General features: G+C 39.8%; 1 protein-coding gene across 1 annotated transcript in view; it reads left to right on the top strand.

Moving 5' to 3' along the window:
- Window positions 1–3,498: 3,498 nt before the first annotated feature.
- slc35f1 (solute carrier family 35 member F1) overlaps window positions 3,499–23,314 on the top strand; it is a 98,789-nt gene continuing 78,973 nt past the window's right edge. Inside the window, exon 1 of the mRNA XM_066707669.1 lies at window positions 3,499–3,628. Coding sequence (XP_066563766.1) covers window positions 3,519–3,628 — 110 coding nt within the window. The 5' untranslated portion in view covers window positions 3,499–3,518. The remainder of the gene's footprint in view (window positions 3,629–23,314) is intronic.

Here is a 23,314-nt window from a genome sequence, read left to right as displayed (position 1 = left end):
CCTAATTGTTTAAAAGTTGGCTTTTCACATTACAATGAGCTAGACTTGAGTTTCTGAGAGTAAATAAGAAATGTCTCTCTTCATACAGCAGCTCTGGTTCAGCACGATGATGCCTGTGTTACGCCTGTCCCCATATTCTGGCTTACTGCTGCCCTTGCAATTTGTTTCCATGGCAACTCAAAAGGTTGATGTTTGGGGAAAATGTTATGATGTGTATACACATACCAACACACACACGCATACAAACATGCACACACAAACACAAACATCATTTGCAAGCTAGGTAACAATTACATTGAAATGTCAGTGTGAAATCAGACTAAAATATATAATACTTTACATTCCATCAAAACAACTTGATGCCAAGTGACGAAATCAAAAGGCAAACATATGATTTAAATAGTATGTTTTCTTGAAACACTGTTTCCATTTGACTAGGCAGTAAAAGTGGCTGCCCTGCTCTTCTTTTAGAAGAAAAATGCAAATATTTGGGGGATCATGTTCGAAAGTGTCTAAAACTATCAGTTAACTCGATTAATCTTTTTTTTTTTTTTTTTTTTTGTAAATGGACACAACTGGTGTTGAGTATTGGTATGTCAAATGAAAAAAACAAAATAAAATAAGCTGATGACAAATGCTCAATTCCATTGTTAACCAAGAGTATGATAAACAGTACCTAGCCGCAGGTAGAGTTACAGTTTCAGGTAAATGCAATGCAAACACTGCATGTGTGCTCAGATTAGTGGGCACATGCTGTATATGCCTCTATCCTTCACCACATCCCTGGGTAAAGGGTATTTTGCTCCTTCACTGAAACAAACCACAGCGGGAGGAACATTTATTGTGTATTTTATTACCTGCATTTGACATCTTCTGCGGAAAAAAAACAGACATTTAAATTCAGGGCATAATACATTATATAATAAAAGAATGTAAATTGTATTTCACAGAACTCCAGATACTTGAGAATAGTAAAGCAAAGGGCACCGTAGCTTGGAGCAGTGCAGTGCAGATCTGTATTATGGGGCAGGGAAGTGGCTTTCCCACTGATTAATTGGTTGGATTAAATATCAGGTTCAGATGTTAAAACAGACATTACACATGTTTTAATGGAAGAGTTCTGCTTTTTGTCTGAGATGTTGGTTGTTCATCTAGTAGAGTGAAATCAAGTGACACATCTGTGAAGTGTAAGTGAACCTGCCCAAGCGTTCACAAGTGTTAACAGATCATTTCCTCTGTCATCACAAATTGCCTGCTCAGGTTTCTGTAGTAAGGAATTGTAAAGCATTGGTATAGTTTTAATTATTTTAGGTTGGATGAGCCCTTTTCAGAGATAGTGTATAAAGAACTTAACTTTTCCTACTCAGATGTGCCACATATGAGACCAAGTTGAAGCGTTGTTTGTTTTGTTTTTGTGTTCTGCTGGGACCATGTTTTCTCTAAAGTGTAGGTTCTCTATTATGTTGCAACTGCATTACATATGTCATACTCTATTGTTTGTGTCAATACATACATGACTACACACATATCTGATTAGTGATTTGATTGTGAAAAGGCAGACATCTGGGGATTTGTTCTTCCCCTTGCTGCTCCATCTAGATATGAGTCCCTCAGGGTGCTCCGCTTCATCACTGAGATTAAGGCTGATTGCTTCTAGGTGGCATTACAATCCTAAACCACAAGTTGGAAATAAATACAGCAGAAAAGACTGTTTAACAATAGGCTGCATTTCACATTCTTCTTGCATGATTAAACTGTGACCATGTTTCCTTGAGGTTTATTGCCCATGGAAACTAATATGGGAAACAGTCTTGATGAGCATGTAAAATTAAAGTGAGCCAGTCTCATTTATTACAGTGCAGTACATTTGGATGTGGGAGAAAGGATCCTTCACAGAACAATACTGTAGATGATCTGCCTTGAAGCACTAATAGAGATTTGTCCTTCTCAGGCAAACACTGTTTCTGTTTGATAAGCCATTGCTTTGGAATGTGTCAACATTTGTAGAATTTGCAGCAGTCAATATGGAATCTTCACATGTCTCCAAAATGCCTAAACTTGATAAAATTATATATATATATATATATATATATATATATATATATATATATATATCATCATAGGTGTCGTGTATTTAAAAATGACTAAACAAACCATCACTTTCACAGAATAATGCTTTTTGTTTAATAAGACATTTAAAAAAAAAAAGCTGGGGTTTTTGCATGTTGACAGTCCCATATTATCATCCTCAAAAGGGTTAGAAAGTGATTCTGGTCCCGCAATGATATCAAGCACCAGACTGAGAACATTGACTCCAGTTCTCTATTGTGCAGTCTTTGCTGAGGGGAGCCTCAAATCCTCATTCCCAGACTCTGTCCTTTGACCTTCCTTTCCTCCGCCTGGTGGGGCTGACCTCCCGAGCACTGTCTGAAGAGGGTATGTATTATTAAGCTTGGCTCCCTGCTTTCAGGGAGATGACTTGATGATCCCATCACAAAAGACGTGGATCACAGTTCTAGTGGGGAGAATATTCTGAGATTCTGACATGTCACACAAGGAGGGTTTTCATATTTGACTACAGACAATTTGAGCTGTGTTTGCTTGAATGCCCTGTATAACAAATAAAGCCTTGCTCTCATATTAAAGAGATAGGCGGCATGCTGGAGATCATACTATGCCAAATTCCTATCTGCAGGAGGAATGAAGAATGTTGCTGAGCTCGCAAATTATTTCTGTAATATGTGTAAATGATGCTGTGTGACAGTAAGTATGGAAGTAGCAGTATCACAAAAGCAGGTATGTTAGTGTCCATGATAGAATGTAAGAATATGTACGTCACAAGCAGAACTACAAGGCCCCCCACCTCCTCTCATAGTCGGCAGCGAATCTCAATATTGCACACGTCTTTCATTTTTGGATTATCAATTTTTATTTATTATTAATGTCGCTCATATTTATCAATTGAATGGTCGAAAATGTTTTTCCCTTTGAAATTATTGAAAGCGTTCAGTTCAATGCGTTGAATGCATTAATATGGATGTATTTGCTATGCTACCTTTGCGTTCTTTTTTAAACCCGTAATTCTGTCAGTCTAATTTAAAGTACAAGGAATCAGGCTGTCCACAATAACACAATCAGCACTACATTTCCCAGGTGCCACTGCAGCGAGGTGGCCAGAGGGAAACAGCGCCCCCTGCCGGGCTGCGCGGGAATGTCCGTGAAAAAGCCACAGCGTCTCAGCAGCCCCATCAGTCCGGAGCAGCACTCAGAAAATGCGCCTGGATGGGCAGGGGGTTTCAGACTAGCACACACAGGTACACTGTAGAGGAGGTGTCGGACAGCCATCCAGCACCCAAATAAGACCTTCTCTCTGGATATACTTTTGTTTGGCCCTAACCTTAGACATGGAGCGCTAAGGTGTCAGAGACCCGCGGTGCAGATCAGCCGGAGTTTCCCATCCCTCTGCGGCTCGGTGCAGAATGCGCTCTGGGGTCTGATCGTCTCATCTGATCCCAGCGATGATCCCCGAGCAGCACAATCATGTTGTTGCCACCATTGAAAATATTCCTGCAGAAACCATCACAGCCTCGCCGACACTGCTGCAGAGGATAAGGAAAGTGTTTAACAGGTAAGAGACCACTGTCCCTGGGCTCAATGATGGCTTTCAATTGACCCTTTGTTGGTGAAACTCCCTGGAACAGGTGGCGCATTTCCAGTTTCTCTCCGAAATCAGGCACACATCCTGCTGGCACATCTCCACGCTGCGTTTTACATCAGGAATAATGTTTGTTTGTTTGGTTCTCTCCAGATAATAGGAAGGGTTTGGTATGAGCTTATTAATCAATCAATCAATCAATCAACTATTCTTTGCTTCATTTTAAATCCACAAATTGAATCCCATCTTGATTATTCAGAAATTAACAACCTTAAATGCCAGCGCAGCACTTGAACTTTTTGTGGGGGATAATGTAGCCTATATCTTGGTTATTTTTAATATCTAAAAAAAACAAACCAAAATCTCATGCTTTGCTGCTCCTTTCAAATGCAGATATCAAAGTATCGCCGGATCACATTGTTGAACAAACTGCACATCACTGGCACCCGGGAAGCCACGAACAATGTTGCACATTTGGGCTTTGTTTAGTTCAACAATCAAGGCTAAGAAATAGACAAATGTAACAAATGGCTCTTGATGAATAATTGAGACTGTAACTCCGAGTCTCGTACGTTGCGTGTGATGTGTTGCCTGCATTTGATAGGACACGATTAAGTCGAGAAGAAAGGGGTCGTTTTCGACTTCATTGACAAGATCCTCACGCACCTCAATCCACAGCCGCCCGGCTTGACTGAAACGTCGCCTTTTTATAAAATGTGTAATTCATTCCAGTGCAATTTCCTACCCGGTAAAGTTTTGTCTTTTGACTGCTGCTCGCTGGTTTTAGTCATGCATGGCACGTTTGCATGTTGTTTTCAGTATTGATATCAGTTTAATTTAATACACGATCGACTTTCGCCCATCGCCAGCTAAGCATCCAGGGGGTGAGGTTTATATATTTAGTTTTCTGTCAGGACTTGAATCGCACAGTCCTTTATTACTGCTTGAAAATATATTACATTTTTTGTATTATTATTTTCAGTAAAACACTGAGGAATCCTAAGGTAAAATAATTGAATATGTCGCAGGGAGTCGATTCCATCAGTGAAGGATGGCAAAGTTGACACCCCACTGAATCTCCTATCTTCATTATATTTTGCCTTTCCCTGCAGGGTTTTACTTAAGGTGTTTTTTTCCTCTGTGGGATTCTTTTGAAGATGGTTTTAGATTTTCAGCAAATGCCCATCTAACAAAAACATGATTTCACAGCTCTCTGTCTGCCTCTCCCTCTCACATATGTCATATTTACATATTTGGCAATGTATAGAGGGTAACCCAATGAATACAAAATGAGATTTGGTGATTACCATCTATGCAAATAGAAAATACTATGGGTATTAAAGAGGTTAGTATTTATTTTAGAATATTTTATTTAGCCCATTGATTCTGATTTCAATATTTTGCTTTGATTCACTGAGGAAGCTACAACATGGTTTTAAATGTCTAGCAGAAGGTGGTATACTAGTACTTTGTAACTGCAGGGCTTTAAGACTTCCCCAGTCCTCTCGGGCACGGAGGCAGTGAGGCGCTGCTGGTCAGGATCTCCTCTAGACTCTGAGCACACCAGCCCGGTTCTGTTCCTGCCCTAGAGCCCGGTCATTCTCCATAGGATTGAGACCTGCTGAGAATCTGGCCAAACCTGATGTGGAAGGATGTTGTTTTCTAACTATTTATTAGGTTGTTTATCTCCATAGCAAGGGGCTCTGAACTTGAAGGTAGAAATCACTCTCTGGGAAATATTTGTGGATCAAACAGAAGATGTGTTCCCAGAGTGTTTTTTAATTGCAGTTGCTGTTTTCTTGAGTATAACGCACTGGCATCCTTTGATTCTGAAGGGGCAGAAGCATGTTAAATATGCAGTGTTCCTGGATGCTTTGGTATTAATATACACAGAACTCGAGACAAATTCAGATTTGAAATAAGGTGTGCACAAGAAGCACTTGCCCCAATACTGTACGTAGGCTTATTATATTTGTTTTTTAACTTCACTTTGGGTGAGATCAATCAGGTGAGACGTAAGATGCTCCATTAAATCTTTTTTTTTTTTTTTTTTTTTTTTTACATTTGCTCTTTTTTTATCCTGTGTTTTTTTTGTGACCAAAGTGATTTTGTCCCCCTGTAATGTACTTCGAGTTACTACCAGCATAATTTAAACTGCTTACTGCAAGGATTTTGCTTTATTGGAAATTCGCCAGGTGGAGTTTTCACTGGAGTATTTCACCTGAGTCTCTTGCCCTGAAGTTTTACCTTGCTGATCGTGGTACTAATACCAGGGATTTCCTTTCCCACACTATGATATTTAGAAAGCAGGGAGCTTAGCAGCAGGGAGGACTTTAACTGTCAGTGGATATAGAATATCAATACAATTGTCTTGGTTTAGTATTCAGGATATTAGAAGACCAAGCTCTCAAGAGACACAACTCATTCCATTCCTTGAATTCAGTTTGTTTTATGGGCGGTTTGGATTTTACAGCGTGAGAGGCAAAATATTGTGTCAGATCACATACAGAAATTAGCTAACACCAGGTATGACCTAGAAAAGAAAGTGCCTAAAACAATATTTAAAATCTTTATTTCAGATGGTCACAACAGTCCTACGGCAGTATGCAATCTGCTCTATTCCAGTTTTAATTTAAACTAATATTCCTGTTGGCCTGCAGAAGCTGTAAATGTCTTGGATGCTTTACTTATAGGTAATAAACAACTAATGTCTTTAATCATACCCTGATATGTTGGCAAGCTGAGATTGTTCTATAAATTCTGTCATTAGGATTAAATGTCATTACCCTGGGAATGCCTTGCTAAATGATTCATTCTGCACTAAAATGTGCATTAGAAAGGTTATATTTCATTTGCTGAACATGTCCAGACATGTTGGGCAGATGGCGATATGCTACTGGTAGCCTATAAACTGTTTTGAGAATCTTAAGTCAGAAAGACAGCTGGTATTGGATGGACAAGAAAGAAAAGATGTGGCAAAGCAGCAGTCTTAAGTAACACAATAAGTCTGTTCCAAAAGTCTGTTTCTGATCTTTCACCTCTGACATCATTCGACAGGTGATTTTCTGTGCGCTGCTTCATTTCAGCCTGACAGACCTATATAGCTGAAGGTAATAAACTTGGGTTTCGGCTCACTGGACTTTGGGGACGATGACCTCGCCATGAGGACAAGGTCATCCGAACACCCCCCACTAGGTGGAATGAGCCACAGAGCTGCTGCGTGGTGGGGTCTGGGGTGGAGGAGGGTGCAAAGTAAGGAATGCTGGCCAGGTGTGTTTGTTGCTGGATAATAATGCTTGGGTTGGCAGAACTCGGGCGTGAGATTGGGTTTGTCCTCATCCCAAACTATAGTGGAAAACTTGCTTATGTGAAGGAACTACATATTCTATTAACCTCTAATTTCTGTAACTGACTTTCAGATTCCCTAAAACTGTTTAGTAGTATTTGTGTTGATATAGATGCATCACAAAAATAAATGTAATTCTGAAGTGAGTTTTTTCATATTTTTTAATTAGAAAAATGTAATCTACAGCTTTCTTGAGATTGATTAGCCTTTAAAAAAAGACAAATAATTGCTTTTTAATGGTTTAAGTCAGGCTGTTACCATTAAAGAGGTGGGTGGCAGAATGCTTTCATACATACAGGAGTGGCCTATATGTATTTATTTCAGGTGCAGAAATGTGAAGAATGCATTGACCACTTATGAGATTTGCAAACCGATACTTTATAATAGTGAATGTTTATTTTGTTATTATGCTTTAATGTTTCTCAGACTTCAATGATTTGATTGAATGCTCTTTGCTTCTGCCCTGATGAGAACTGTCTGTTATCTCGGGCTTGTTCCAATATCTCTACGTCAGCTGACAGCCCGCTGAGCCGAGCAAGATCTCTGTGGGCCTTCAACATTGTTTTTTCTAGGACATAGTTTAGGCTTATATTGGATGCAGGTTATGAGGTACTACATGTGATCTGTCAGTTTTTCCAAATGCCTTTCCTCAGTGCCATTTCATACCTTGCTTTGCTTGCTGGGGTGACCAGTGTTAAGGAATGTTGTCCAATAGAATATGTTTTGTCAGTTTGTCTTATTTATTGGAAACCGAATGCACACACATACACACGGGTATATTTAAAGGACATCAAACGAGCACGATGGGTCGAATAGCCTCCTCTCGTTTGTAAGCTTTCTTATGTTCTTATATATTCCCTTGTAAATTGTCCTTAGGGAAACTTGCATAAGGATGTCAAGCCTTAGACTTTCCAATTATTAGTCTATCTTCAGCTTTAGATGTTTACCTCATTCTGCTGCTGCCATTTTTGTTTGAATAGCTTCCTGTAATTGTGCATGTGTTGATCAGGCTTTGCACTTCTTATGTGAAACATGGGCTTTTCTCTTAATTTCCATCACAGAATAATTTCCATTATCCTGGTAATACAGGGTAATGCATAATACGTGATTGTCATATGTCTTCGCCTTACTGGTTGCCATGGTGACTCAGTTACCCTCTTGTGTAGCTCCTGAAGTGAAACATAGAAAGTTTGGGGTGTTCTTTTCTTGCCAGTGTAAAGTGGAGAGGTATTGTAAAATACAAGGTTTATTTGAAGCTGCAAAATACATATTGACTTGACTACAAGTTATTCTGCTATCTCTGTGGTGGCTATGATATTTAGGATGAAGGAGAGCAGTAAGTAATAGAGCTTGTCTTGCTGTGAGTTGAGCAGAGACTTGAGGGAGATTCAAGGCTGGGGATGAGTGGAGAGCATATTGGATGGCGAGAGGAAAGAGTCACGTACTGAGGCAAGGATGAAGAGAACTGCAGCCGCAGAATCGTCTGAGTCTGACAGAATGCATCGCTGTAGTCAAGGCAGTGAAGTTGGGTATGATGGGGGACAGTGGAAGAAGGTGACGGCGTGTGTGGGGAGGGAGGAATGCTGGTTGTGGGGGGGGGGACATGATCATGAGCATCAGAAGTGAGACACTGATGGGTAGGAGGGGAGAATATGAGGTCCACCTCTGCAAATAGTAGGTGCCACTAAACATCAAGATGAGAGACTGACATGCATAGAGAAGGGTTATCAAGGAAATTAGCAGAAACCATATCTCAAGATAATATCAATAGTGGATTGCTTCGAGAGATTACATGGGTGGAGTGAGTTCAAGAAACCCACAGTGCTCTGCTTTATCGATCTGAGCGTTTCACTGAAGAAAAGCATTAGATTGAAGATTTGTTAGTGAGAGCAGAAGCCTGATGGAAGTGTCTTTGAAACAACCCAGCGCTGCAGGCCTGCTGTGTGAGTTTGCTGCAGAGGGGCAGTGCTTTCAGCTAGAAGGTAGACTTGGACACCATGAACTCGTGGAGCGTGTGCGAGTCTGTGTGTGGTAGTGTGTGATTTAGTGTGCGTCTCCGCGGGTCTGTCTCGGTCTCTGTGGAGGCTGCAGCCCCATTACTCCTGGGGCAGGTGGGGGGTGCTGCGCGGTACTGGGCTGAAATGTGGGCTGTGCAGAAAGAGAGCAGCACAGTGCAGCTGGGCCTTCAGGCCGGGTGTCTGCCAGCTGGCTGGCCTACGTCACGCTGCTCCCCTCTCCTCAAACGCAGCCATCTGCTGGGCCTTTCTTCAGAGAGCCCCTTTATGAGGGAGAACAATGTCTTGTGAGTTGTAATCTGTGCTGCAGTGGATCATGTTGCCCATTGGGTCCTTTTTTTATTAGCATTGTTCTGCCAAAAGGTTGACTGGGAGGGTTTCACCTTTCCTGTGTTCCTTTCGTTGTGCGATCTGTCACTCAGTGGCTCTCCTCCCATGTCATGTGGGGCAGTAGCACGGCCTCCCTCACCCTGATGGGGGTATCCGTATAAACCAGTCCTGTGAAACGTTTCTGCTCGGTTCTTGTAAAGAGTCTTTACAACACCTACTTCTGTATAGAAATACATAGTGACTGAACGTGAAACTTCTAGGAAAATATAGAGGGGTTTGGGTAGGCAATTAAACTTAAATGGAAAAGATTCATCACATTGGATAATTGTCAGTGGGATCTTTACAGCACTGAACACAGATAATTGATCATAGTTTGCAGTCTTGGTGCTTGAGGGACGCTGCTGCCAAGGAAGTCGTTTGCCAACTGTTTAAAGCTTTTCAGGATTCTCCATGTTGGAAGGGGAAGCATTGCTCACAACCTTCTGCATGGTTGTGTTGTGAACCATAAAGATTAAAAAGCTTTCATTTCAACTGTGAGGTGATTTTATTAAGCAGTGGCCTTATGTTACTACCATGTTGCTTCTGCTTGCTTGAAGACATTAACCAGATGGAGCCATTAATGTTGAAGGGGGTCAGTGTTTTTTTTTTTTTTTAGAATAAGCTGAATCCCCACATACTATGATAGGAAACCTACAGAACCAAGAGTGCAAAGACAGCCATTGGAAATGTACGGGAAGAACAGCAGCATGCACAATACAGGCAGTTACAATGTAGGTTGCATGGTTAAAGTAGGTGCATCTAGCAAATCAGTGACATTTGTTTTAACATCTTCTGCTTCATTCCTGGTTTGATGCAGACGCAAAGTCCATATTATAAGCACCATCGTTTTAAAGGAACAATTTATATATATATTTTTTAATGTTATTGTTTCTTATTCCATTATGGCCCCAGAGCGAGGTTGTGTGTTGTGTGAAATAAAATGCTGGGAGGGTGCTGTTACACTCAATGAGAGGAATGACCGCTCTTGATGCAGACAAACCCCATCGTGCCTTAACCTAGACAATAAGCTGGATGCCACTGTGGTCTACTTCCCTTTTCCACTTCTAAGAGTTAAGCGTTGAAATAAACTTTTGTAAGAAAAATAAAGATATAATGCCCCCCCCCCCCCCCCCCCCAAAAGCATTGATTCTCATTCAGTAATAAATAAGGAGCCATTCAGATTATATGTATGACAATTTTCAGCCATTGTGTACAATACTGTCACATCCAGCTTCTCTCTGTAAGATGTATCAGAAATCATCAAGAATTTGTATCTGAATCAGTTATTTCTCTGACTTCAAAGCCATTGTGGTGGGCAGTAGGAAAATAAGTGTTTCTTTATGCAGGTCTGGGCTTCCAGCTTTTCATCTCACATTCAGCCTGTGTGAGTGTAGAGCCTGGTGAATAATATGCAAATAGCTCATCAAACTGATGTTTGATTTACAGCTTTGCTGAATCGAGGTCTGAAAGTGCCGACCTTGCAGGTTTTCATACCCTTCAGTTCTCAGTTTGGTTTAAACGTTACTCTGTTTCTACAGTTTGTAAGACATACTAGTCATCCAACACAAGAGAAAAACTGAAACACTGACAGCGATGCAGGATTTTGATGCACTGAGTTTATAGACATTACATTCTGTCCACACATCCTTATTTCAGCTAATCTTGTAGTCATATAGTATAATTGAACTACTAATTTGTAGCAGACTTTAAGGTTATGTACAGCTCCTTACATCTTACAAATTGTAAGTAAATTAAATTAATTCTTGTGTAATTGCATGTTCACTTGGAATAAAAAAAAAAAAAGTAATTTTCTTTAACATTTTATATTTGAAAAAATATTCTTTATTTTCACATTAATTTTAACTGTGACCTCTGCCAATGGAGTTTACAAGTAGTTTGATTAATTGAAGGACATTGTTTTACCTAATTTATTGGTGACACATTTTAGCAGTCTGTGCTACATCCAAATCAGGTCTCCAGTATCTTGTCACCATCTGTCAAAAGAAGGTTTAATCAATCTCTGTTACTGATGAGAAACTGTAATCTTTTGTCCTTCAGAATGGATATGATACCATATAACGTTAAAATTTTTAAGAAAAATGTTGATATAAAACTGGGAAAATTTGATGCTTTAACCTGCATAGCAAGCAGTGTGCTCTGAAAGTGAAAGATTCCTTAGGAAAAACTCACTGCTGTGCAACCTTTGAAAGAAATCCCCCAAAATGTAAAAAGCAATTTAAGTGTTTTGAATATTCTTTAGATTTCACTGTTAAAGTATTACTTTGAAATAGAATATACTGTATCCTGCCTTAAATAACACTTGCTATACTTTCATTTTATTATTTGTACTGATATCAGTTTGCACTGCATCTGTAATGGGTCCTTATTTATCTGTAGAACCTTCTGGCAGGGTTTGTCATTGACAAGGTGAAATGATGGAAGGTGTTGTGAAACAACTATCTTGGTTGGTGCAGCTTTTATTTTTTGCCTCAAGGCTATAATAGAAGTGAATGATAGTAGAACAATTATACTGTTGCATGCAGGGGCAGACTGGGACCAAAAAACGGCCCTGGACTTTTACCCAGGGGGCGACGGCTGGTGAAGTCCGTGTCCCAATAAAGTGAGGTCCAGGGGGGGGTTGGCGATGTGCGCTTCTGGTTGCCGACGAAGTGCAGTCAGGGTTGGCGGTGGTTCGCAATGTGTGTCCGACTGTCTATACGAGGCAACTGGCCCACCGAACTAAAAAATGTACTGCCCCTTCTGGCATTTGCCCATTTGCCAGAATTGCCCGATGGCCAATCCGCCTATGGTTGCATGGATAAATGGATGTAGTTTACTGTTGGTTTGAAGCTTTTTTTTTTCTTTTTTTTTTCCCCATTACCAGTGCAGTCCTGACTTTCATCAGTTAAGCAACTCAGTCCTTCTTATGTTAATTAAAGGGAACATTTTTAGACATTTACTTTTATTAGAAACAGGATCTGTCAATCATTTTTAATTTTAATAGGATTGTTTCTGTCTCAGTCTTGGGTGGATATTTGCCCTGGAAATTAGTTTTTAGTGAAATGCAAAGTGCCTCTCCACAAGCTATGGTCAGGTGCAGGGTTTCATATCAGCACTGGGAATACATTTGATAAAGCCTTTGTTTGAATTTTCATGCAAACAAGCAGGTTTTACAAGCCGGTGGGTTTCTCATTGGGGAAAACCCAAAGGCTAGGATAATTTTGCTCCTTTAACAGACGAGGTACAGAATGTGTGAGTTTAGGCCAGAGCATTTTTCTGGGCTTTTCCCTGAGCTGGTAACAGCATTGTGTGCTGATCATATTCTGATGTGGCCCTTTTGTAGTTTGTAAACTGTGATTAAATCCTCAATGAGCACTCTCTTACCAAGCAACAGTGAAATAATGTGTGGAATTTGGTCACTTCATTGATAAAACACTGAGCTGAAAAGAGGACCAGGGCATTGTATTCGTGCATCCACGCCATTCAAACTGCACTGCTCAACTTCCTGGGCTGTGCAGATCGAATTTATTCAAGTTTCCTTCAACATTACATCTTTACTTGCCGAGAAATCTTTATTACATTATAATTAAACACAATATATTTTTACACACATCTGTGGAAAACTGTATTATATGCATGTATAATATTTTTTTGTAATTTTAATTTAATCAGTTCTGGCAAGATTTCAAATGTAACATCGTCTTCATGTTAGTGGAAGTGATGTTGACACAGGGCCACAAGTAAAAATTCAGTTGTCTTCCAATGATGATAAGTTACACAATAAGTGAGTATAATTTGTATTTATTTTATGGTAAAATCTTTGTTAGACAATTGAGCACCTGCCAGTTTTTTTTTTTTTTTTTTTTTTTTTTTTTTTGGGTAAATGCCGGTTTATCCCAAAACTGAACTGAATCTTTTGATTAATAAAACTATTATAAGATTCAACAATGTTCTGAACATGAAAACAACTTGTCAGGAACTGCCATTGTTTTCTCTATATATGTTTTCTCTCTATAAACACAGCCTGGGAGTAAGCAGTTTCATTTCCAGCTTATCACAATTCACTGGATACCGGTATTCCAGCTGTGCTTTGGTTCCTTGTGTATATCTTATAGATAAAGTGAGAATACAACGTGTCTCACCATGAAGGAATAAGATCTAAAAAAACACTAGTTCTGTGTAATCACAGATTTGACCTACTTGTCAGCGTTCAGCACAGCATAGTATGTAAAATGCACATTGGGAGGTAATTGAGGATAATATAAATGCATTGGGTTATTGCTACAGTTGGGATATATATAACACGCACACAGTTCTGTTTTGGTATTTTTTATATGCACAAGAAAAAGAAACCTAACCTCTCACATAATATACAGTCAATGAATCAATCAATACATAATGGCAGTACATGTAGAACAACAAATGTAGGATCTCACCTTAATTTTATAAGCAATGTCCTCTAACAGAAGAGCAATGTAAATGATGTAATCACAAGTAATGTACTAACATTTACATAATTAATCAAACCTCAATTACATTATTGCAATAATGCATTATGTACCGTCCTGGACTGTATGAAGTTGAGCATAACAATTTTATATGTAAACCTGTGCAAGTGTTGCTTGGATCTCCACAGCAGAGACTGTGCACCTGGCATAGCAACACCAATGAACAATAAATGGGCAATGGCCAAACATGTTGCAATCCTGCATGACTTTGAAAATGCAAAGTTCTGACTTCCTCAGGTTCTGCTGCCTCAGCTATGGGTTCCTTGAATCTGTCTTAATTTGTTGGGACACGTTACTGAGAGAAATGCCGACCCGGAATAAATGTGGATTCAGCAGAAGGAATGTTAAAAATAAAAAATAAAATAAAAAAATAACAATCCCTGTACATGCCTGCCAGGCATTTATAGTTTATTTAAAATGGTGACCATGTCATCATAGAAATTCATTGCAAGAGATAGATTATTAAAGATTAGTAATTAAAGATCCTAGACTCAAAATCACTGTCAGCGTTCACTTTTAAGGCCTAGCTGTACAAATGACTCTGCCAAGTCCACAATATGGCAAAGAATTGACCTAAAATCACAATTTTCATGACATTTAAGGTATTGCCTGAATAATTGGAGCCAATAAACTGTGGGTAAGATGACCAAAGCTCTCCGCTCTGGAATTATAGGAACAAGATTTTGGTTGGAACTACATGCTGATGAGTGTTTGCTTATGCCAAGTCTTTCAGAGAGTGAATTACACTCATTGCAAAGACAAAGCAAAGTATAACCATTGAGCATGTAAACAAATAGGGCAATGCCCACCATTTCGCTGTGCAATGTCTCTGAAAGACTTGGCATAAGCAAACACTCATCAGCATGTAGTTCCAACAAAAATCTTGCTCCTATAATTCCAGAGGGGAGAGCTTTGGTGATCTTACCCACAGCTTTTACCCACAGTTGTGCAGGTCTTTTGTGGGAAATTGGAGAGTTATGACATTCCAAATAACACACCAGTAAACCGAAAAATATATTAATGCCCTCCACTGTCTGGCTGATGAAATAAAAATACACTTTAATCTGAAAATAATCAATTCATGGGGAATAAACTTCCCTCTTTTTGTGTCTTTCTGGTGGTCTTTTAGAAACCAAGTCCTAAAAACCAATACTGTTGAGCAAAGCAGTTGTTGAGACTCATCCAAAGCCTTCACAGCTGGTGTCACAAAATGATAAATGCTGACTATCATTTCAGAATACAAAGTCCTGAACTCTTGCTCTTATCTATTACATCAATTACCTCTAATGCACATCAGGCCCAACACTGCTGCTGACACATCATAAATCAGAACTGGACCACTTTACCTTATGGTTAAAATACACCAGGGATTTCTGGGATGGACCAACAGTATGCATTATATGCACAGACCATGCATTGGCTCAGATATCTGTATACTTCATGAACCCAGTGTAGTTATTGGTGGCCTTGTCCAGATGACCTTATGGAACCAAGAGGAGAGATGACGACGAAACTCCATAAAAACATAATGGACAAATGTAAAATTGTTTTACAACTTTGAAATGAGTGTACAGTATACATCCATTGGCTCTAATGAGGGTTATCAATCTTATGTACAAATGTTTATTGCTTCTGCTGTATTATATACACACTGCATGGATAAATGCTGTTATTTGGCACAACCCATCAGGAAAGGCGCTCACTCAGAGAATTTTTGGATGTCCTGTTGCTTTTCAGGGTGCATCAGATTATCACATGAAATAAAACCCATTGCTCTGTGAAAATGCAATAAAAAAAAAAAACATAATTAAAATAAAAGTAATGAGCATCTATATGGAGGTCTTTACAGTCCTTAAGCAACAGTCCACTGTGGAATGTCCATAGCCACATGGTCACACCGTCTCCCAGAGATGACTGGTGCGGGAGCTTAGAATGTGTGTGTGTGCTACCGGGGCCTGGGGTTAATTAAAAAGCCCAGCTTGGCTGCACACGTCTTATCATGCTGTAATTTGTCACTTGGGCTCTTACTTGTGCAGCTACACTCTCCAAAAATGAAGACTCCAAAACTTCCGTTCCCATGAAAAGCAATCGCTCACATCTCGGTTTCTTTCAACTGTGGAAATGACCTCCCCAAGTGAGTCATCACCTCACACACGTGATGCTTCGCCAGAGTATCTGCCATGATCTCCCAATCATGCTGCTTTATGATGATGATTAAACCAGCAAAGCTACACAACTATTACTCCTCTTCATTATGCGTTTTCCAATTGTTGAGTATCCTGAGGCAAAGGATACTTTTTGTTGACTGGCTAATTGTTCTGTGTTTAACAGCATAACTGCATTTATCAGAAATAATGGTGCTCTTGTCTGTTACCACATGTATTGCTTTAAATGTCACTAATGGGTGCATGCAGGAATGGTTATTCTTTATCTCAGCGCTACTGAACTCTCAGCATTTGTACTGTTGTGTTTCTTGCTCCATTTACCGTTTGGCAACATCAGCAGGCATAGAGATTGCTGAGCAGGACCCAAAGGCCACAACGGCTGCAGTGGCAAGCCGATCAGAGATCTCAGAAGCTATTGGCCAGCCATGCTCAATTTACAATTTTGACTTCTGTCTTGCAGCACAAACAGGTTAGAAAATAAATCTTAAAAACATATTTGTGATAAATAAGGGCCAATGTGTGGGAGCTAAAGTCTTGCTACCAAACCTGAGCCCAATGGGACCCTAATATGTGTGGGTTTCAGGTTGGGTCAGGTGATTATTATGTGTAAAGTACTCGGGCTCGGGTCGGGCTGGTCCATGGTTTATTAATGAATGGATCTTTTTCACATTTCCATGTGAATCCACAACCTAAAATTCCCTTCACTTTTTATTTGAATGATCCCACATGTTCGACACATGATATGTGCAGCGAGAGGTGTCAATCTGTGTTCATTTACACAAAATCCGGGGATATCATGAATAAACTAAATGTTGATGTTATCCTGGAATACTTCTAAAAGATGACAGAGTGACCACACTGTTTAATGCAAAGCTATCATTACAAAGTTTAAAACACACAGGCCTAGTTGTGGTGTATAATCTATAATATGTATATAATATTTGATGTTGCTGTTTGATGCTGTAATGGGAAAAATATTGTGCATTTAACTGTTAGGGTCTGCTATCACTACTAAATCAAACATTCATCTGGCTATAAAAACATGGATTGCTTAATTTACAATATTTTATGTGTTTAAAAACTTGAATTTGGAAATGTTGCACATTGTTTTAATAGGATATTTTAGAGACTATTTTTATGGTGACTGTCAGATCTGAATGAAGAAAGGGCATGGGTCGGGTTGGTCATGGTCGCCGTATTGGGAGCCCGGTCATACGCATGTCTTATCCATCTCACACTCAATTGTAAGTCTCCATCTTTGTTTAAGACATGCATATATGCTGTGGCTTGTAAAGTTAATTTGTGGCAAAGCTTGAGCTTCTTGGCAGAGGCCAGCAGGTTTTGAGCCAGAATATCCTTTTGTCCTTGTAACTTTGTTACACTTTTCCAAGGATATGAATACATTTGAAGGCAGTCGATGTTATTTATTTATGTTATGCACAGCAGATTTTCCTCCTTATCAGTCTTCAGATGGTGTTGTGAACTGAAGCTTTGAATTTCAGCTCTATCTTGCCTGTTTGCTTTTATGTGCTGGAGCTTTATTGCATTAAAACCAAATTAGAAGGTCCTCAACTTTGCTATTTAAAATCTAACTCCCAGGCTGATGCAAATAACATGATGAGTGGAAGTAAAACTTATTGTGGTACCTTTCTTCTTCAATCTGCATACAGTTGCTCCATATGTAGGGCCCAAGAGAGCATCTCTCATTAAAAATGAAGCATTTAATGAAAGTGTTAGTTTGTAGTTTGATTTGCTAGCAGGGTTTGAAAATGTAATCATCTTGAAAGGAATGTAAAACACATCCAGCACTGTCTACAGCACACTCTGTTACAGCTCAACCCACAGCTGTGGCAGTGTGGGCATCATCTGAAGTGTTTTGCTACTTCAGTTTCATATTGATTCCTTTCTCTGCCTTTAATACCATAATGTATAAAATTATGGAATTTAAAGTAAATTAATTAACATGAACAATGTAAGCATCTTATATTAGTTAAAACCTCAACTCAGCTGAGTGAAGCAGATGTAGGTAAATAAAGAGAAAAAAGAGGCCGAAGCCTATGTGCTCCTTTCAACAACTGGGTGCCCAGGAAATCTGGGTATCAATCCGGACAAGTAGTAATGACCAACCGATGCACCTTGAGCGTGGATGGGGACTTTCCCTTGTCCAACAGCACAAACTGCAAAATCCCCATTACAGGGCCGGTGACAAGATCATGTCCTTTGTCTAGACTCCATGTCTATAACGTTTACCAGTGGTAACAATACTGAGACCATGTGGAGAGAAGGCCCAGTAGCCTCTCGCCAAGGGACACTGTCACACTGTCTCTCAGCCAGAGGAGGGAGAGGCAAGTATGGATCGACTATATGGCACCGAGGAGTCAACCATAGCATGTACAGATTGGAACTCTGCTCGGGATACAAACCACGCTGACATAGGCTCTCCACACCACACAGCTCCACCCAGGAGAGCGAGAGAGAGGGACCGATCGACCCACTATTCCAAAAGACCAGGCTCCGGACGCGCTTCCAAGGTTTATATACTCGTAGCGCTTTTCCACCGACATGATGCCGTTACTGGAGCCGGAGCCGGTGCTCGGCCTGGGAAGCAGCTGATGTTTTTGCGAACCGGCGCGCTTTTCCACCGGGTTTGGAACCGAACGCTGACGTCACTGGATGTGGGCGTTCCCAAGCGCGGAGTAGAAGAGAAACAGAATAATATTCAGCACCGAGGACTGCGACCTTAAACCCTATTATACATCCCAACCAAACTCATTGTGAAAAGCAAAACAAAAAACGCGAGATCACATGTAGACAAGCAGAAACGAAAATACAACTATGCGAATACGAATATGCCAAGATAAATCAGTTTTGGGGGTATTTGCGGGGCAGTCGTGGCAGATCAATAAACTGTCGATGATCTCAGCTGATGTTAATGGTTTGATGGGAAATTGTGCTGATTGATGAAGTCTGGGATGATGGTCCCACATCACTGTTGCATTGTCCCTGTTGCCAGACACGCAGCGATGCTCCTATGTGTTGAAAGTCGCCCTGGATAAGAGCGTCCGCTAACAAATACACAATCATAATATTATTATTATTATTATTATTATTATTATTATTATTAATAATCCATTGTCAGCACTGCTGGCATGTGAGCACAAACTCATCACTGTAACCGATCTTACTGTGTATTTGATTTCTTACTGTACAATATGTGTGTTTTGTGTAATTCGCCCTGTGCTAAGAAAATGAATGTATTCGTACATTATGAATCATGCGCAAACCAACCCGGGACACGTGACTCGTCGGGGCGCTGGATTCGGCGTCACACCGGATCAGTTAATGACCAGATCATTAATAAACAACATTTCTGTTCAATTTGTATCGTCGCATTAACTCTCATCATCATAATCTCGCTGTAACACGGCTTTCCTGACACGGAAGCTGCGCTCAGTCGTCTCTCATTGCTGCCATTTGCCAACAACTAACTAGTTATTGACGTGTGAGACATACTGTCACTGTAGTGTCTCTGACAGGCCGCTGTTGCTGCTCATTTCGCTCATTTGTAATAAACTCTCCTCGCTGCTCGCGTCTCTGCCGGCATTTTAAACATGGCGGCTGCGCTCGGCCAATCACTTCCTGTGGAGACGACTTAACCCCGCCCCCCGAACCGACGTCACGGGTTCTTAGGTTCCAGACCAGCACGTTTTTGGTGCCAGAAAAAGCGGCTCCGTGCGGCCGGGAGACGGGTCTTCTGCGGGGGAAAGCTAAAAATACTTCCAAATTAGGCACCGGGTCCTTGTCGGTGTAAAAGCGCTAACTTAGGGGTTATGTCTCCGTAAGGAGCTCATGTACACAATGATCACTAATTTTGTGTCGTTAAAGTTTGATGTCAACACAGACATGTTGCTGTGCTCATAGGCCACCACAGTACACGACACGACACTTAAGCGAGCAGCAGCAAGCAGCACACATACTGGAGATACATAACTACAAAGTGTCATGCTTCTTGAAATCAGTAGAAGAAGCTGGCTGAAGAAGAAGAAGAAGAAAACTGATACTATACTGTAGCCGTGTAGACTTTTTAATAAGTATCTTGCAAGTGAACAAGACTGCATGCTTTCATTATCGGACTAATACTAATTGCTTGTATGTTGCCTTAATGTTACCATGGAAATAATACCTATTTTAATTTAAGCTTGTTAACATAAAGCCAAAATAAATAAAAAATGTAGTAATTAATTAGTGTAATTTAGCTTTTTAAGTGAAAATCAAAGGCTAAACCTCCTGAGGCATCTCACTGGAGTTTTCAAAAAGAATTTTCCCTATTTGATATGATTTTTCTTGAGCTATTTTGAATTATTTTATGTGCATTGTGTATGTATTATAAATGTATTATAGGTGAATAATTAAAGGATATGTTCACCACTTCACATTTCTTGGGGTTAGTGCCCTGGTGACACCTGGGAATATTTTCAGTTACTTTCTGTGAAACGGGCACAAAGTACAAGGATCAGCGCAGAAACACTGCAAGTTGCTCTCTAGAGAGCTGGAGGACCGTAATCTTGATGGAAAAAACAGGGCAAGAAAGCACGGATGTCTGAATATGGCAATAAGCCATGCTTCATTTCTGGTCAAATAGCAAAATAATGATTCAACTTGTTCGTTGTAGAAGAGTGATAGAGAGCACAGAACATCTGCACATAATAACGGCATTCATGTGTGAGAGAGTAAGAGCTCCTTGCCGGAGCGCTGCAGCCGGTGACAGGGGCTGGACTGGCGTCGTGCTGAACTCTTCACTGCGTCCCTTTGAACGACGGCTCCTCTCATATTCCACGGCCTGATTTCCTTCCCTTCTCCCCTTTGATTTTAGATTTTCTCTGAGACTTTCTCTTGCTTGGCAGATTGATGCCGTGACAGATTAAACAACACTATTTCCTGCTTCTTGCCTTTAACTACTCTGTTTGAATGTATAGAAGGAGTAACTATGCCATTTGTTTACTGCTCCTTTCTTACACGTGCAGTTTTAAACATTCTTAATCTTTGTCGAACATAAATGTGACTTTGGGTAAACTAAATGCAATACATTTTCAATGGAATAGGTCTGGTAACTTGAATATAGAAACCAACAAATATATTCATAGTTCTTGGAACAATTCAATTCTATGCTGAAACAAATAAATCAGTATAAGAGGTGGCACATCAGCGGGTGTTTGAGTTATGCTATGACAGTTTTGTGTATTAAGTGTTTTAGTTTCTTGAGATGGTATTTCACTTCTAGGTTGTGTTTTTCCCAACTCTCCAATCTGTATTGGTGTGTGCAGGTATTAAATTCAGGGTATTGCCTGACAGCTGAAAATTGGTCTAGCCTGGTCTCAATTTGGGCTTGCATGTGAAACTGGCATTACAAAACGCTGCTCTCATATGATGAATAGGGATCCACATTCAGAAATGGGAAATGAATTATCGATGGACTGTATCTAATTAGTTGGCTCGGCTGTCCTTAAATTGAGCTATTATTTTCAACTGATTACCTTTCTTTTACCCTTACATTCCAGAATGAGTATCCTCTCACACCTCTTTAAGTATAATGAGGTCAGGTCTTAATGAAGTAGGTCAGTAATCTAGCACGGTCTCAATGATCCGGTACCATTCCCCAGGAAACGATGCTAAAATAGTCAGTGTTAAACTGGAAGAGAAAATGCTGCATTCTCCTTGGTGCTTTCTGCATCTCAATAAGGACTTGTTCCATAAAGGCTTTGGTGCAGAGAGTTAATGAATAGTGGTGTTTGTGAGAAAACGATCCCTGAAAATACTGTGGCTTTCCTTTCTTGGTCATGAATGCATGATTGCAAGAACAAAGAGGGATTTTGTACTGATGTGATGAGATCACACATAAGACACAGTATCTCTATTAGTCCTGTCTATTAGAGAACTGAACAATAACACTTGGGAGCAGTCTGGGCTTGCGGGCATCGGACCGGGAACCCTTGGATCCTTGTATTGAATTCCTAATCAGTCACTGACTACTTCTGCACAGATGGGACAATACATCACCGTGCATCATTTGTCTTAAAAAGCTCTACCTTCACATTATCGCAGCAAGAACTACATATGTTGAGAGAGGTGTTGAAAGTTGATTCTGAGATTAAAAACCAAACATAATCCGATTTGCCAGTTGACAGTTTTTTTGCTTGCTGGGTCTCCTGATGCTGGCAGTCTGTTTCTTAGATGCTGCTTTTATTTACCCAGTAGGAATCGGCCGTCAGCCATTGGATTGATTTAAGTAAATGGGCTGAAATTTTGATTTAATCTGGGTCTAAACTTTCTGTGTTACTGTTTTACTGGCATTACCATGAATGTGCTGTGCTTGAGTGTTGTAGATCAGTCAAAATGGGCAAGTTGTTCATATGCAGAGTTCCCATGAAAGCCCTTTTCAGGACCGTTTACCATTGGTTGCTAGAGTCTGACATCGTGGCAGGATGGATCTGCAATCTTGCATCTGGCCTTTATATCTGACAGAAGGTTTTTAATATTTACTTGATTTAAGGGAGAATTGTGAAAACTGAACATTAGATGAAAAAAGTTCAATTTGGTGAAGAAAACACAGGCAGGAAGATAACGCACTGTTTCAGTCAAATACATTAAATATTCCCCATTAACAAGTCCAATTCATTTTTTTTTCTATCAAGACAGTGATGGACTCAAATTAATAAGTTTAGTAGAAGGTCTTAGGAGATGCAAATTGATTTAATCAATTTCAAATTTTTCCTGTAAATGTGATTTTTAATTTAGAAAAACAATGTACTCTGTGCACATACCTGAGATTCTTCTCTAAACTAATTTTGTGCAAGTGTGATCATACAATGCAGACCTAAGGGATGCAATGTTAAAAATGTTCCAAAATTGTTAGTAAAATTTATTTGTTGATAACATACCTAATTAATAAAGTTTTAAAGCAGTTTATGGAAGTTTTCAATAGCCAAAGTCACATATGACATATTACCCCTGAATAAGTATAAGGCAATTCTTTATTCAAAGTATGAAATTGTATATTAAAAATGCATGTAATAAATAAAATATTACATCTTAGTTATTTTTACTATGCTGCACAGTGTCTTGGCCATTACCTTGTCCGTTTTTAGTATGCTGTCACCTACGTCACATTATGAAGATAAAGGTTTAATATTTTATACATGCCTTGAAACTTTTGCAGCGACGTGTCATGAAATGTTTTAAAAGGACACTCAACTTTT

Source organism: Amia ocellicauda, chromosome 1 (assembly GCF_036373705.1).
Source record: "Amia ocellicauda isolate fAmiCal2 chromosome 1, fAmiCal2.hap1, whole genome shotgun sequence".
In the NCBI taxonomy this organism is placed as follows: Eukaryota; Metazoa; Chordata; class Actinopteri; order Amiiformes; family Amiidae; genus Amia; species Amia ocellicauda.
This window is presented reverse-complemented; position numbering and strand designations above follow the sequence as displayed.